Consider the following 17231-nt stretch of genomic DNA (forward strand, 5'->3'; position numbering starts at 1 on the left):
CCCCCTCCCTCCCATCAATGCTTCACAGTGAGCACCTAAGGAAGGATTCATCTCTACTCCAGGTTTTTGACTCATGGGTTTCACTCCTGTCTTGGGCCAGCAGTGGTGTCTTAGCCCAGGGTGCTGCAGTGATGCTTCTCCATCAGCTCCTACAGACACCTAGAGCTTTCTTTCTAAGAAGAGGACAAGAGATCCTGACCCACCAAGCCTCAGTCCCTGCAAGAAGGAAAAACTCAGAAAAGTCACACAAGACAGCACCACACAGAGGCAGCTTAAGTACAATCTATATTATCTCTATATTTTTTATTTGTCATCATATTTGCTCATTTCTGCGGAGTATAACGTCACAAAGACCAAAATAGAGAGCGGCTTGTCGCTGAGCTCACATCAGTTAAACACGATAGGTACAAAACTAGGTGACTCTGTCTTATTTATCATACTTTTTTCAGTCATTTATATACAAAGAACTACTCTATATGGAAAAATAATAAACAAATCCCATGGGTATGTTACATAGTAAACAAAAAAGGAAGGAAGGAGAGCGGAAGCAGGTGAGGGAGAGCAGCTCCAAGGGTCTACTCCTGGAACTGGCACATTTCCTGGGTCCTGGGCTACCATGAGCAGACCAACGAGACCATGGATGCCTTGGCCTTCTTGGTCTCAAGCTCTGGATCTCATATTTGTTCCTCCAACACAAAGTGGCTTCAGAGCCAGTGCGTGCTCTGGCACTTGCTGGTCATGAGGAAGAGCAGGAAGCTCAGTGCTGGATGATTTTGTGTGGTGTTAAAAAACATTATATATATATATATATATATATATATATATATATATATATATATAAAATTATAAAGTAGGGCAGCTGGCTTGTTGGGTACTAGCTCACCAGGCTCCTCCAAAGGCAGCTGGTGCAAAAGTTCTACTTGAAACCATTACACACAGGATGCTTTGAGAATATCCAGATCCTCTGCACAGTGCATATATATATATACACATATATATATGTATGCAGGAGACATTTCAAATTAAGTTCTAAGACGTGCTTCTCTAAGCCTGGACCACCTTCATACTCAATGGGGCAATCACACAGATTTCAGCCAGCCAAATGCAACAAAGACTGGGGGCAGTCACCAAGTGATACTAGGACATCATCAAGGCCTGCAAATGCAAAGAAAGGGGAGGATGGGAACATGTCCCATGCCCCACTTTCCTAAGAGAGAGTAACATGAGTATCTCACATTAAAGGAATATTATTCAAATCCATAGAAAACAGAAACAAAATCTGTTCAACCTTCAGCCCTGCTTTCCAGGCACCTTATGCATGAGGAAATTTTACACCAAGCCCACACAAAGCCTGGCAGAGTGTGTTTGCATGTCTAATTAAGCAGTTACAAATTTAGGAAAATTAGTAACCAACAGCATGGCATTGCAGGATGTGTGTGAATGGGGAAATGCAGCAGCAGAGAAGCTGCTGGATCCACTGACCCTGCCTCCAGTTCCCTCAACAGTTCTGTTGATCTCACCTGCTTCACCATCCCTCAGAAACATCACTACAGGAGGAGGCACTATCCTTAAGCTTTTCCCTATCTCATCCTCACAGCAGGGAGCAAACCTGCCTCTGTCTTCAAGCCCTTTTACCCAGCTTGGGCAGAGGTGCTGAATAAATGAGATGCTCTTCACTCACTGTTGCTTCTGAAACACTCAATGAACAAGCAGATGGATTAGGAAACAAATGGAAAGGTAAACTCCAGGCAGCAAACCAGACTCCAGTTCTCCTAGCAGGACAGCAAGGAGCAATCCAGAATCACACAGGTCTGCTCTCAGCAGGGGAGGCATAAAGCAGGAGAGGAACAGAGAAACTACAGCTGAACACAGCAGCTTGCTCCAATCTCTCAATTCTGCTTCCTGCTTGCAAGTAGGAGCATCTGAACTGTAGCACTTGAGTGTGCTGCCTACTTTTCTCCTAGATAATTTTAAGCAAGCAAGAGGCATTTCCTGGTCCCTGGATAGATCTACAGAGGGATCATTTTTGTTTTGGCTCCACTAAGTACTCATGGGTTCATCCAAAACCCAACAGAAGCAAGGGGAAGCTTCTCCACTTCCATGGATGCTGGCTCCACCCTTGATAGCACTGCAGGTGCAGCAGAGCCTGTGAAATGTGCAGCAGCAGCAGCAGCACCAATTGCTGCCTGAGAAAATAAAAGAGACAAATTCGACCAGCCAGGTCATGTCAGGTTTCAAGTCTGCTCCAGTCTGCCCCAGAAGAGCTACAGAGATAAAAAACAAAGGAGTATGCAACATTCCTTCCTGAATATTCCAGCCTAAGGGTGAAACCTGTGTAGCTCAGGGGAAGTCAGTGATGATGAGCATGGGGAGAGCTACCTGTGAGAGACCAGGACCTGCTCTGGCACCTACCTCTAACAGGGGCAGATGTGATGCTGGGGGACAGGAAACAAGAAGAAAAACTGGTTTTGTGTTTACATATCTTCCCTTCCCAAAGAGGGGTGAAGGGGCCAGAGCTCTACAAACTTCCACCATTTATCATAGCCAGTCCTCAGTCTTGTTAGCAGGAGAAAGATGCTCCAGGGAGGCTTCCTGCCACAGGAATGCCAGGGAGATGGGAAGCTTGGACACCTGGTGATTAAAAAACTCCACCCTTGTGAAAATATAATTCCATCCCCACTGAGCTTTAACAAGCTTTTATAGCAACTTGGGATGCAGGGAGCCAAGGAACATGCAGAAAGCCCTGTCCTTTTCCCCTTCACTCCCTCAAGTGACTCCAGGACTCATAACCAGGTGCTCAGAAGGGTGGGGACAGATGTTCCTTACTTAGCACGCAGGGCAATGGCTATTGAGAAAGACCAGTCTCTGGTGTGGTCCTCAGGAACACTTATGGCTGCATCCCCATCCTATTTCCCAAGGATCACAGAGATGTTAATACCAGTGAGCTGGGAAGAAAACTGTGCCTACATCAACCATTCAGGAAAAGAAATAGAAAGCAGTCAGGTTGTCCTGTCAGAAAAAAACCAAAAACATTTTTGGCTACAACTCCAGGCTCTGGTCAGTCACACTCCACACCAAGCTGGGCAGGTGTGGGAAGCCAGAGCCCCAGACCCTGGAGTTTTGCTTGAATCAATTCAATTTGATTGCTGCCATTGGAATGGGCTCAAGCATGGAGTCCTGGCCATTCTGCGCCCTCCGCATTGCTCATTGTGTCCGTACCCACAAAAGCTAATGGGAAGTGCCCACTTCTGCAATTTTTACTCTCTAGGAAGTGATATGACTTGTGTGTTTCTCCATTAATAAATTATTAAAAAAAAAACAAAAAAAAGGAAAATGACAGCCTGTGCTGGCAGTTTCCCCCCCTAGAATTCATCATCAGAGCTCAGCAAGAGGGTCTTCTCGTTGTCACGGGCGCCGGAGCAGCTGTGGGAGCGTGAGATCACGTGGCTGCCGTTGCGCCAGGGGGGACCGTGCTCCAGTGTCGACTGCTGCGTGTACTGCTGATAGGCTGGAGAGAAGTTGTGGATTGCATCTTGGACAATGTCATGGGGATTCATGGTCTCCTTGAGGCTGCTGGAGATGCTCTTCATGGGAGCACAGCGACCTGTTTGGATAAGACAGGAAGGGACAAGTAAAGAACACTGCTGCCTTCCCCACACCCTTAATATGAAGGTAAGGAGAACAGGGAACATGCAGTCCTAGATCCCGCAAAAGGTGTGTTACAGATTTCCTTAAGCAGCTGCTGAGGAAATGCCACACAAGTAGTGTTGAGTTTTACCAGTGGTGCTCCTAAACCCAGACACCGTTAGTCAAGTGAATCCACCACAGCACCAAATGGGGGACATACCATGAGAATGGGACATACCCACAGTGACAACCTCCACTACACACTATTGGTGCTGGCTTGAGTGTGCAATGAACACAGTCAGGTAGGAGGTGCTCCTCTAAACACTTTCAGAAGACAAAAACTAAGTAAATTCTAAAGATATAGGAGAAATGGCATTTGCCATTCCACTCACTGCAAATTAAGACTGCTAGGTGGTATCAAAGTGCCCATGGGAAAGAGATCATACAAGTAAAAAGCAGCACAAAGTAATGAAAAGAGGGAAACAGGCAGTACTAGAGGCAGAACTACCCCATGTGTCATGATGATACCATGAAGAACGCAGCAGATGGAGAATGTACCACCCAAGTGCTAAGCACAGAGGGAAGCGGTGTCTCCTAGGAGCTGCCATGTCTCATGGCTACTAGGTTCCATTTCCAGTGTGGGCTTCTGGCTCTGCTCAGTTCTGGGGATGAGCTCCCTACAGAACCCAAGTATGCTGATCATCTGTGGCAATTATAAAGTGAAGGGAGGCTGGGGTGAGAGCAGCTCCTTTGAGAGCCTGCACAACTCTTCAGAGAGAAATTACCAGAGCTCTGACACAAATGCTCTAAAACTCTGCGTTAATGCCCATGCTGCTGTTTTACTACTTGTAATCCAGACAACCCTAAAGCAGCTGTGTGAGGCACTGGAGTCACAGACTTGCAAGGAAAGGGGAACAAGGGGCAGGGCAGGTTGTAGGCAGGCTAGGAATCAGGAGAGAACAGCATCCCAGTTAAAAACCAACTGAGACAAACACACAAAGCATGCTGTACCTACCGTATGGCCCATATGATGGAACAGCTGCATCAGGGACCAGTGGCCAAAGCAAGGGAGAGATAAAAGGAAGAGGAGAGAAAGACAGAGACAGAGAAAGAGGAAATAACAAGAACTGAACAAGGCCCACTGCAGAAACATTCCCCACTGTACTGACCTGTAGTTTACCCTTGCATTCCCCACAGATCTCATCTCCCCCCACTGCAACCACTGTTCCTCCAAAACCTCTGGAGCTGGCTGGGATGGAGGGGTCCCTTACATAGACACTGCCCAAGGGCTGCTGTGTTCCAGCACCTCAGCACAGATCTCCTCCAGAAGGAAGGAAGCCCTTTATTTGGAAAATACTGGACAGACTAGGCACAAAACCCCCTTTTCCCAGAGATAACCTCCATCTTCCCCAAAATAAGAATTTTCCTTATACCAGCCCAGCCCTCACAAAGTCATTACAGGAAGATCCTCCTCCTCCGTGACAAACATATTGCCAAAGCACAGCCTCATCTTCCCAAGCCAGATTCAAAACAGAGCCTGTTTTAGGCCCTGTCCCTCCTGCCTTCAGTCTGTTACACAATCTGGAGCAATGGAGTTCCCCTTTGGGGAGATAGGAAGAAGGACAAACCCATTCTACCGAAACAATGCAACATCTTACAGCCCTCAGGTCTGCAACAAGTTGTCGTGGGTGGCATACTGGGGAACTGAAAAGGGAACAGTGCAATTCAGTCAAGGTTTCTGCCCTGAAGAGCTGTTGCACAATAAATCTGTTCAGACACCACACAGGAGGGGATGTGGTGTTTTCCAAGCTATCAGGTTGGGAGTCATATCAGTGTGCCGGCTGCCTGAGGGACCAGCCTCCACCCAGTCTCACTCCCAAAGAGACAAGCCATATGCACTGGCATGCTTCCTACCTTGGGCATCAATCCTCTTGTCCACATACACCTTGTATGTGAAGGCGTGGCGCAGGGCAATGGCTGCAAAGAACATCTCCACACAAATGATGAAGTCTTGATAGCCAGCAGCTACTGTGCCTTCACCCACAGACACATTAGCAGAGTGGATTTTGGGGATGGCACCACACTTTTCCAAGATGGCCAAGAGCATCCCTAAACAAAGTAATAAGTTCATGTAAATGTGCAGAAAACATGGTCTCACAGTAACTGCAAAGAATGGAAATTTATACAGCTGTTTGTGCTGTGTATCCTAGACACAAACCCACCCACCACAGGAGCTACAAACAGAGTGGGCTACAAACACGCACCTCTGGTCACTTATACAACAGAGAAAAGAAGAATAAAATGAGACAAATACATTTAGGCAAAGACTGTTCAAACACCGATCCTCTTCTATCCTCAACTGACACAAACTGTGGAACTAACTGTTGTAGGACTTGATTAAGTCCAAAAGGGTAAGAGGAGTCAGATATTTTTGTAAGCAATCCTGTGATCTCAGTGTTGTCCCAAAATAGGTTCTTTCACACAGTGTGCAAGAGGCCAATCCACACAAAGAGTCAAGGTATTTGGCTTATTTACTTATTTAGTTCTGCACAGAAAGGGGTGCTGGCTGGCAAATCCACAAAGCCAGCATGATGACTACCAAAGCTTTTTGCTCTTTATACATTTTACCAAACAAAGCCACTCATATTCCTTGGCTAAAAGTTACCTAATTCTCTTTTTAATTAGTATTCTGTCTTCTATTGGTTAATGGGCCTCTCCCTGCTCATGCTAATTAGTCTGCATGCTCAGTGTGTCTCTCCTTTCAGCTGGTGGTTTCCTGGGTCAGTGGCCATGATCTCCCCCTGCCAGAATTACCTTTTACTCTGTAGGAGCTGATTCAGCACAGCTGTTGAGCTGTCTTTATTAATTTCTTCCTTACCTTGGGGGTTCTGCCAAATGTCTTTGTGGCTTGTAAATTCTGCATTCTTCGTGTCCACTATCTGTGGTACATCCCCCTTCCCAAGCTTTGTTAACCTCCCCTGAGGTCACTGAAGAACGCTGATCCCTAAACCTTAACAAGGCAGTTCCACTGTCAAGTAATTTGTCTTTCTAACACCTGGACATCACTTGGAGCTTGTTTGTTAGCTCCTGTTCCACAGATTAAACCTCTTGTTGATTAGACTTGAAAGCATATAAAGATCAAACACCAAAGAACATAGTTTCTTAAGAAAATTTTGACATATTCCACATTTTTCAACATCAGCACTTGCACTAGCTAGAACAAAAACTGAAGTAACAGAACTTTTCATTTAAGCATATTAGTGTTTTTGACACACCACTGTAAAAAAGAGGTTTCTCCCTGTCCACAGCTTAGTGGCTGAAGAATTTCAGAGAAGACAAAGTGTGTGACCAGATGCTTCAAGATGATAAACCAGACAGCTTATTAGTTTGTCTGTAAACAGGGAGGATGGGCTATACTCCAACAGCCTGAATTCCACCTAAGTTCCTACTCAATTAGTCTTTGAAGTGCAACTCAGTAAACCTAAGTAGGGCATTGAACAGGGAAATGCTTAGAGCCAATTAGTCAGAAGCACTAAGCTTAGGTGGAATTTTGACTTTCCGATGGTGCCTCTGCTTCATGTGTATGAATTCTGAGTGTCCTTCTCCCAGCAGTGGTTCTATGGCAGTACACACTGCATCCAACCAGCTTGCTCCTTCACATATACCACAGACGTACCATTAAAATTTTATTTTTAGAGCACTAAAAAAGCACTAAAACTTTTTAGATGTGTCACTTTAATCAATAAAATGGCAGCATGCAGATAAAATGTTGGCAGCTTGTGCTTTATGATTGTTTCAGGAATGCAGAGAACTCTTCACCCTATCAGCTGATTTTGCCAAATATAAGTTCTTGTGCACACACACAGGGATTCAGGAGCATATAAACAAAAATTAAACCGTGCAAAACAGCTTTCCCAGAGAAAAGCAATGAATGACTATAAACCAAATGGAATACAAGAAGACATTTTGTCTATTAATCAACATCTGCTCTATTAACTCTTGTGTCTGAGCCCCTGCAGAGAGCTCTTTATGCCTACCAAGGGAAGGGAAAAACAGCTCACCTTGCCAGAAGGACAGGAAGATGACAGATTTCACCATGAAGAACTTGAGGACTGGGCTGTAGGGACTGAGCAGCTCACGCGTGGCAAAGTAGAAAAGGAAGAGGGCATACAGTGCCAGGCTGACAGAGATGTTGTAGATGATCGTCACATAGAGGTAGCCACTGGTTACACTGAAAAGAGAAGATATATATGAATGCCTGAAACTTCAGCATGTTTTCCCCTTGCCACTGTCAATGGAAAGTTCCAAGAGTCCATTTCCTTCCTGCCTCCCTGTCCCATTTCCACTCCTAAACCAAGGTAGAAGAAACATGAAGTTAAAAGAGAACTACCTCTGCCTTCTTTTCTCATGCACATCAACCCATGTACTCCCATCTTTTCCCAGCACACACAGAGACAATAAGCAAAGCCAGACAGAGAAAGGGCATCCAAATCTTGAATGCTAAATAAATACACTTACTCAAAGTCACCATCCTGGTACTTGCCGAAGGCCTGAAGGATGACTGTGCTGATGGCCATGAGGGGCTTCACCACACAGAACTGCAGGGTAGCCTACAGGAATGAGAGGGGAGCAATGAGAAGTCAGGTGGTACAAGAGGACAAGCTGCCAACAGCATCACAATGGAGTATCCACTGGGACCGCTCAGCAAGGCAGCACAATCCAGCCCCAACAAGATGTCTGACCCTGCCACTTGCTAATTGATTGTGTTTGAGGATGCAGCACTCAAGAGGAGATTAAGGAGTTTCAGAAGATGTACATGTGCTATCTACTTGTCCAGAACAGGAAGAAAAACCTCTCTGTAGGGTTGTTCCTAGAAGCTGTCAGCCCCACTCTTCCAGAGCTGCTTTTCACAGGCTGTGCTGCAGCACATTTATGCACTGTAACAGTACAAAAAGCAAGAAATCTCACACTGTGCTATGGCACAGACACAACAATTTTAACAGAGACATACTGGGGAAGGAAAGCAAACTCCAGTCTATAGCTGTCACAAAGTTAGGCAAGAAAGTCCCCTGGATCAGAGGGGAACCCCGCTGTTTGAGGAGGAACTTTTGACAACTGCCACAATATTCAGGCATTTTGTAAACACAGCAATGTGTGTTGCCACACACAAGTTAAGAGCTATTCTGTTGTCATCCACATGACCTTTACTGAATCTCCCCAAAGATTCCATGGCACTTGGGATCAGCTCTATCCGTTCTGCCCGTATAAACTACTGCTCCTATTGGGACTGAGTGTTCTCTCAAAGCCACTGCATTCCTCAACTTTCTGCAGATGTTGAACTTCAAAGTCCTAAAAAAAGGAAAGACTTATGGGCCTAAAAATGTCTCCCTGAAGAGATGTGACCTGTGTCTCCCTGAAGGAGGCTACAAGAGCCTGGGTAGGTGCTGACCTGTGTGCCTGTGGGGAGGGCTATGTATGGAAAGAAGGTAAAACCAAACAGTAATAATTGCTTTGGATACGATGCAATTTGTTAGTGGTCATAAGACTTCAAGGAGATTAAAAACCCCAGCACATGCCAGTTAGTGAGTCACTTTAAATATGTGAACTGGAAAAGGTCAAGCTAATTGGTAAACAACTCCATCCTCTGAGCTTCCTCTCCTCCTGATCTGGGGACATTTTAACCATTTCCCTGCAATCCAAACCACCACGTACTATTTTTAGCTCCTTCCCTAGAAGATGCTATAGCATATGGGAAGCACATGGATGGTGTGTGATCCATGTGTGAGGGTCACCAGACAGAGGCCCAGCAAAGAATCTTGATCAAGACATCTTTAAGGAAACAAGCTTTTTCTATTTCACACCACAGACACCAGCACCTCACAGCTGGAGGTCCACAGGCAACACAGGCAGACTGACTGACCCACAACAGGGACCTGACTGAGAAAAAACTGAGAGGGGACAGTGTGAAGGTGGTAAGAAAAAAAATTTATAACACACAGATTCCTTCAGGATGAAAGGGACCAGAAAGAGCAGAAAATGGGCAGGTAGTGATGGGAGGCAAAAGAAGTGCTGGAGATACTGAGAACAGGGCTAAAAAGGGCAAGGTGTTCCTTTCAGTACATTTCTCTTCCAGATCATCACTATGGTGGATACTGCACGGGTCAGCACTGACATTTGTTCTGCTGCCCTTTCACACTAGCCTTTCCAGGAATCTACCTTGAAAAGTCTTCCCCAAAAATCCTGAAAGTCTAGAAGTACCAGAAAGTGAACCTTGACATCAATAATTTCTCACCAAGACAATATTTAAGTTCAAGCCAAGAAGGATGGAAGTATTTAGGCATCTCTTTTCAATACACCTCCCTCACAGCCTCCACAGCACACTTAGCAGTTAGCAAAGGGCAGGCATGAGTAGAAAAATTGCTGCCAGATACCAGCAAAAGGAAAGCAAAGTATCTACCAAAGACAGAGTTACCAAAAGAGCTGGGATTTGGGGAGGCCAGCAGAAAAAACACACCTTCCCCATACCCCAAGGTGTGCTTCTAGTCTTCACAGTTGCAAACTAACTTTCCAAACACAGACATGTGCAACCCAGGTAGTGACTGCAAGAGGCTGTGGGACATGAGAAGCAAGAAGTTGAAGGGAAATTATTTCATCAGCATTCATTCACTTTCATGGGTGCTACATCTGCTTACAATATATTTAAAAGGTAAAAATTAACATTAGGAGCAATAAGAATAGGTAATGCAGTGAATCAACCAAAGGGTGTCCAGATGAAACACGTGAGAAACAGCTGAAGTAACATACTGGGTTCAGACTAGAAAAGAAACTAAGAAGCAAGAAAACAGAAAAGTTTTAAGGACAAAACATGGGGCAAGGACAAATAGAGCACATAAGCAAAAGAAGCAGTCCTTTGAAAATGGCCACTTGTGCAGCACAGCTTAACACTGGATATTAACATGAGGCTGCACTGTACTTTTGATGTTCCTGCATATTGCTAAAACACAGAAGATGGGCCATGTTGTTCAGGAGAAGCCAGGGCAGATATCTAGACCTGCTGACTGAAATTACAATGACCTGAGCCCTTTCAAAGAACCAGACCTGCTTCACACTGCCTCCTCCTGTGTTCATTTCAGCAAGTGAGCAAAGCCTTGAAATTCACCTGCTGTTTCATGACAGCCAGAGGTGACTGACCTGCAATGAGCAGACAAGGGCTGTATAGAGGTTTAGGCCTCCCTCATCCACCCGCCCTCGACATACCCAGTTCAGCACAGACAGACACACATGGTGAGCAATACTTGGTTCCTCCTACAAACCAATGTGTCATGCTCAACCTCCACCCCTCCTCAGCTCCAAACCACAACAGCAGCACTGGGAATTCAGGAGGCTGTTACACAACTGTGGGGTGTCTGCGACACAACACAGACATCAATTTCTTGGAGTTGGGACCTCTGTAACCCAGAAATTAAGAGAGCTTCTTCCTAGGATTAACATCAGTTCCAGGAGATAACTTGTGTTTTAAACTAAGGCCTTCCTGGTGTGGGGTTGAGTAGAAAATGTTAAAATCATTCTTAACATATTTAAATAATTCTTAACACCAAACTAACCCTGAAACACCTCCTCTTCTCAGCAGTCTGCAGGCCTCTCAAAATGCTATTAGAGCCCCGATCAAAGATCTCAGAAATTCAGCAGCAAAAGGCACCATTGCCACCCCCACACACTTAATTTCTGCAGAATGTCCCAGCCCATACCTGTTTGCAGAATCTCAGGAATCCAATTGAATATGTCTTTCCCCACAGGCAGCAAGTCCCGTACACACAGCTGGACCTGAAAGAACCAACACAAGATGACAGAGTTCACAAGCAAGATTTGGGCAAGAGTGCAAGATTCCTACCCTCTTTATCCACCTCTCTGTAGCCAAGTTGCAGGACTGGTGCTTTCTCCAGCAATGACTGCAGTTATGGCCATACCATCTTCTAGAGACGTGTCTAAAACAACATCCTGACTATACACAGCAATTTTTTTTTCCTGTCACTGAATAGCATGGGGAGAAATATAGATCCTAGAGGAGATACACACAATCAACTGAAGACAGAAAAGATTCAAAGGAAGAGAAGGGAGTAGGAAAATAAACAAAGGACAGGCAGGTGTCCAGAAAAATTGTGAATCAGTCCAGCTTGCCTAAGAGGATGTGATCAGCCTGATCTGTCTCAGAGCAAGGTAAAATCATCATCATCCACACTGCCCAGTTCCAGCAGACACTTGCCACCTGACACAGTTTTTCAGGACAGGGATAGAGAAATAGTAGATGGGCACAGAAGGAGGACAGCGTCATGCTGTAAGCACAATAAATACTCACTCAATTGGTTTCCCTCTGATCTCAGACATGATGGAGCTCTCCCCTCCCAAATACTCATAGCAGAGGCTGAGAAAGTTGTATATTACAAAGGCTGCAAAGACATCAATCACAGTAAAATGACAACCAACTTCAAAACAGGTGCAAGGACCAAAAGCACAGGCAATAGACCAAACATTAGCAGGGACTGCTTATGCAGCACCTTTCTCTTCAAAGCACTCCAGATTTTCACTGCATTTATCATCCTACCTCAGCACTCACAAGACCATCTGAATGGGAGTTTGGCCAAGGTCCCAGGCCAGTTCCATGACTCATGCCAAAAGGTCACAGTTTTATATGGTCACAGAACCATATAAAACTGTGGTCAGTCTCTGTTTTATTTGGCATCTGTAAGATGCCATTCTTTACAGGGTTCCTGTGCATTATTCCAGGACATTACACTGGTACTAAATAATCTGGAAAAGGTATCTCTGATCCATTAGCCACATGTTATCTCCTGTATTTAACCTTTTAGCTGATGAACACAGTTTGTCTCTGCCAGGTAACCAGGCTATAGACATAAGAGTTGGAGAAACAAAGAGTTTATAACAATCAGTGAAACTCTGTTTCCATGTCTTGTGGGGACTTTTGCAAAACAGGCTCTGTTCTTCATTTTCTCAAAAAGATAAAATTTCTTGTGTGCTGAATAAAATTCTCCTTAGACCACCTCTTTTCTGCCTTCCCCAGAAACCTGTTACAGATGACAAACAGACTGACCACTAACACTCTGACCCATTTCAGTTCCCCATAACTACAGATGTATCTCCTTTTCATGGGATCCAAACTCACTTAAATGTGCATGAAGTGAGCCTGTATACACCCTGTCTGCCACTCTCTTGACTTGTTGTAATTACTGTTGGACCCTCGAAGTTGTCAGATTTTCTAGGGCAAGGACTGTACTTCTGCATTTGACACAGACAGCCCTGGGGCAAAATGACAGACCAGATGACCCTTCTTGCAACATTATATTCTATGGTCACCTGTGTCTGGACACTCCCTGGAATGACAACACCCAAATCCTGGTTTTTGCCCCAAATAACTGGGATAGAAACAGCAGTCTCAAGGAACTTTAAAATAAGAACAGGAACTTAATAATGTACAACACTGAGAAGCTGATCTCCCCAAGCAGCCAGTTATTAGACCTGAGGTCAATTTTTCCACATGAATGATCTTCCAAAGTCAGACAAATTCTTCTATAAGCATCTAAACTATGCCCTGGCAAAGAGGTACTCCATGGTCCCTAAAACACAGTTTCAAAACATTTACTTATGGCTTGTAGACGTGTCTAGCTGGCAAGACTGCTATGGCACATAAAAGCCAGTGGTATACATGCTTCTATGTATGTAATTGGGATATTGTTATTCTATCTGTAATCCTTATTATTGAAGGAAATTCACACAGTAATAATTTTGCCAAAGCTTTAATTAGGACAGAAAACACCAACCACAGAAAAATTATTTAAATAACTGTGGTAACCCCTTTTGCCTTCAATTTTCCTGCAACTTAGCTGACAGCACCCAGCACCCAGAGGAAGAAAAGCTAAGCTTTTCCTATTGTCCTCCAGTGACCCCTGCCCTCTGATGTGGTCATTACAATACCAGCTGCCCATTCCCCAAGCACTAGGGAAAAGATGACATCAGAAGAAGAAAACAAAACAAAACAAGAGGGAGAAATATCTGCCCATTCATCCCCAGAAGAAGTGCTAACTAGCAAAGCTCATCACACCAGCAAAGAACTATTCTCCCTTTCCCATCCACATCCATCAGATGGTATTCATGATACCAACATTAAAAAAACCCCAAACAAACCCTACTTGTATCAGTGTTTCTGACACCCTGGTTGGTATAGAAGCAGTGACATGAAAGAGTAAAACCAGAACAGGCTCCTCCTAACACACACTACAAAATACAGTCCACAAATGGCTTAAGACAGCTTTCAAAATGTACTAGTAGGGTCTTCTTCCTCCATTTCCTAATAGCCCACTTTGCAATGTATAAAACCTTTCTAAAATATAAAGAAGGTGGGTGGCAAGAGACAAAAAGGCTGTTTTGAAGCAATCCCCAGAAAAAGTGAGGGAGAGAACCTGCTTTCCAAAGGTGTCTTCACCCCCACTTGTAGTTTTCTCACACAGGCCAACCTGCCGAGGTGAACCCTGGAGCACCGGCAGCCTCCTGAGCAGATGTTCAAATGCTTGCAAACTCCCAGGGCAAGAGAGGCAGAGGGACAGTGGCTGTTGCTAGGAGAGCAGCAGGCTTCCTGCTAGACTCATACACACGCACAGGGCAGGGAAAGAAAAAACCCAGACCCCAAATAAAGATGCTTTCTTGCATCATGTGTGTACATTTGCCATCTGCTGCTGCATCCACAGCATTGTTGTGGACGTGAAGGAAGACCTGCTGTCTCTTCAGCTGATTAACTTGTTCACGTGGCCAGGGGCAACTCTCTGCATTGCAGATCTCACCAAAACAACTGCACCAACGATTTAGAATTTAATGAGGGTATGGTGAGAAATTGTCCTCAAAAAGTCACTGCTAGAGTGCAGTATCTTCTGCTGAGTGGGTAGAGGCTTCTTACAGGATGAGACCAGGAGGGAAGTTACAATGGCATTTACAGGAAAGTAACCATTTCCCTCACATACAGTGCTAGTGGTATTACATCATTGCAGCAGATAAGCAAAACTAAGCAGGCGCTCCTCCTGAACATGGCACCCTCTCTTCTACAGGACTCCAAAGCACTTTACCAGCCCCAGCACATGGCCACTGTGCTACCCTGTGGAAGCACACGAGTGGCCCCAGGATGGGACCAGAAGAATACTCTGCTAACAAGCTGCACCAGGAACACAGGACAAAGCAGTGTCTGGTTGCTAAGTGCTGTTAAAAGAGGCAGGAGCTAAACAATACGTCACTTTCTAACACCCAGATACCATCAGATTTTTTGGCTTCACCAAAAGTTTTTACCTTCCTGAAGCAAAGGACACCAGAAAACCATAAACTTAGTCTCTACAGAATCCTGGAAGGAAGGCTCATGCTCAGAGGCCAGTGAGGGAGAGGATCAAGTTGGACAGGGCTTTGAGCAACCTGATCAAGTGAAAGGTGTCCCAGACCGCGGCAAGGGTGCTACACTAGATGATCTTCAAAGGTCCGCCCTGAGACAAACCATCCTACCATTCTATGATTTTCAGTCACTAAGCAAGCCATGGTCATCCAGTTAGGCACACTATTCAGTAGGTGACAGCAACACTCTCTCCTGAAATGCTGTTTTCAACCAGAAATAAAGTTCTCTCAGGGCAGAGACTTCCCACCCCCCATTTTCTGTCTGACCCCTCCTTACCTTCATAGCAATCCCGCACTGTGCCGAAGTAAACATAGTACTGGTCATTGGTGAAGAAGAGGAGGCTGAGCCATGAGTCAAAGGCATAAATGGGCACGATGAAGAGGATCCGAACGATGTAGCGCTGTTCGTTTGGGCAGCTGTAGCAGCGCAGATGCATGTAGATCTGAGAGATGCACGGGAGAGCGGGATCAGCGGTACATGGAGCACAGAGGAGAAAGCAGAACTGGAGAGTCAATTGGGCCAGGAAAAACAAACTCACTAAATCACCTCTCGATTGCCTCCAGCAGCCTCAAGGTGATGAACATAAAAGAAAAGATAAATCACTGTTATCGTATGGCATTGATATAGCAACCCTTAGTTTGCAGACAGGGGGAAGGAAAGGGAAGAGAAAATGGAGGCACTTCTAATCTAGTTTCTTATAAGGAATTGGTTTATTTTCACATAACCTTGCCCACATTCTTTTTGGTTTTTTGTGAAACTTTTTTTCCAGTCATTAGTTCTACATTCCTGCTATCCTCTTTTAAGTACCTAAGACTCATTACACTGCAGGCTGCTTTTCTCTGAAAAAACACACTTGTTGTGAACACTCTCTCTTTTGGCTGTTTTGGATGCTTTTGAGACTTTCACCTGAAACAACCTAAGAGAGCCCTTTACAGTACATCCCAAAGCTGATAAGCCACAGCCCATCTGCTCAAAAGGTGTTACTCTGCACATGGGTGACAACACAGCCACAAAGAGTCAGCTATCAAGGGAGCACTGAGCTCATGAAGTGTGCTCAAAGGAACCACACAGTTTGTTCTGTCTGACTGCACACATGCCAATCCCTCTAAGTCACTGGCTGAGGGGAGCACAGCATCCCCACCCTTCCCGCTCCCACCACTCACAGTTCCTTAGACATCATTAAATCCCACACCGAAGATGCTTTTTTACAGAATACCCACCTCCCCGAAAAGGTACTGACCACAAGCACACCCTGAAGATGAGCACAACCCCTGCAATGCCCTAATAACACAGGCAGAGCTTCAGCACGATTTGTGGGTACACTCTCTTGACCACGGAGTCAGGAGAGGCAAGGCCTCTGTACAGCAATTCTCACTAAGCTGCTGTCCCAGCTGCTGGAATTAGTAACAGCCAGCTGACTACATATGTGCCTCACCACTGACTGATTCTGCTTCCAGAAGAGGTACAAGCATTTGTTTGAAGCTTCACCCTGCATTTTGGGGTGCTATGAGGATTCTCCAGAGACTAAAAAAACATACACTCTCATCTTTCCACTGTAAGGGAGAGGGGCTTGTGCCTCCCCAGCTGTCTGTTGCTTGTTCCTCCCTGGTCAAAACTGACTGAAGGGCTCAAAAATACTTCTGTTTCCTTTCCCTATGAAATGCTCAAAAACACTTCCGATTCCTCTTCTTCACCCATGAGGAGCTCACAAAAAGCTCATTTCCTGAGGAGAACAGGTTGAAAGTAAGCTAACAAACCTCAGAGATATTTTTGCCTTGCGACAATCCCAGTGACACATCTCATCCAGCACAGAGACAGCTGACACCAGAGTTCAGATGACTCCAAGCTTTGCCCTTGGGATGTCAGAAGAGCCCAGTGATCCGTGTGCCTGGGAGAGCACAGGAACTGCTGCCGTGTAAGAGGACAACAGCGTGTTTCAATCAGCAGTGTCTCTCTGGCACTGACCTCCATGGGTTTCTTCAGAGAAGGCCATTAATGCCTAACTGTGCAATGCTATACTGCACAGGAAAACTTCTTCCTACCCTCAGCAGGTGATCAATTTGACAGGAGGATCCATGGCACTTGTAATTGTTACCCAAGCTGATGGAACTGCAGGTGTAACTCTTATTCATCTGTGACTAATCCATTTTTTACCTTC

General features: G+C 45.2%; 1 protein-coding gene across 3 annotated transcripts in view; it reads right to left on the reverse strand.

The window, feature by feature from the left end:
* Nucleotides 1–277: 277 nt before the first annotated feature.
* Nucleotides 278–17231, reverse strand: part of TMEM184B (transmembrane protein 184B) — a 30235-nt gene continuing 13281 nt past the window's right edge. For 2 of the 3 annotated variants that reach the window (XM_071422856.1, XM_071422857.1), the window contains exons 3-10: nucleotides 15350–15515; nucleotides 11984–12074; nucleotides 11376–11451; nucleotides 8146–8237; nucleotides 7689–7858; nucleotides 5542–5736; nucleotides 4643–4666; nucleotides 278–3604 (exon numbers count right to left, since the gene is read on the reverse strand). In XM_071422856.1, the coding sequence (XP_071278957.1) occupies nucleotides 3363–3604; nucleotides 4643–4666; nucleotides 5542–5736; nucleotides 7689–7858; nucleotides 8146–8237; nucleotides 11376–11451; nucleotides 11984–12074; nucleotides 15350–15515 (1056 nt within the window). In that variant the 3' untranslated portion in view covers nucleotides 278–3362. The remainder of the gene's footprint in view (nucleotides 3605–4642; nucleotides 4667–5541; nucleotides 5737–7688; nucleotides 7859–8145; nucleotides 8238–11375; nucleotides 11452–11983; nucleotides 12075–15349; nucleotides 15516–17231) is intronic. The other variant, XM_071422859.1, reaches the window with a different exon arrangement.

The sequence above is a fragment of the Agelaius tricolor genome, unplaced genomic scaffold (genome assembly GCF_023055355.1).
Source record: "Agelaius tricolor isolate 1412-34295 unplaced genomic scaffold, bAgeTri1.0.p SCAF_3, whole genome shotgun sequence".
Taxonomy (NCBI): domain Eukaryota; kingdom Metazoa; phylum Chordata; class Aves; order Passeriformes; family Icteridae; genus Agelaius; species Agelaius tricolor.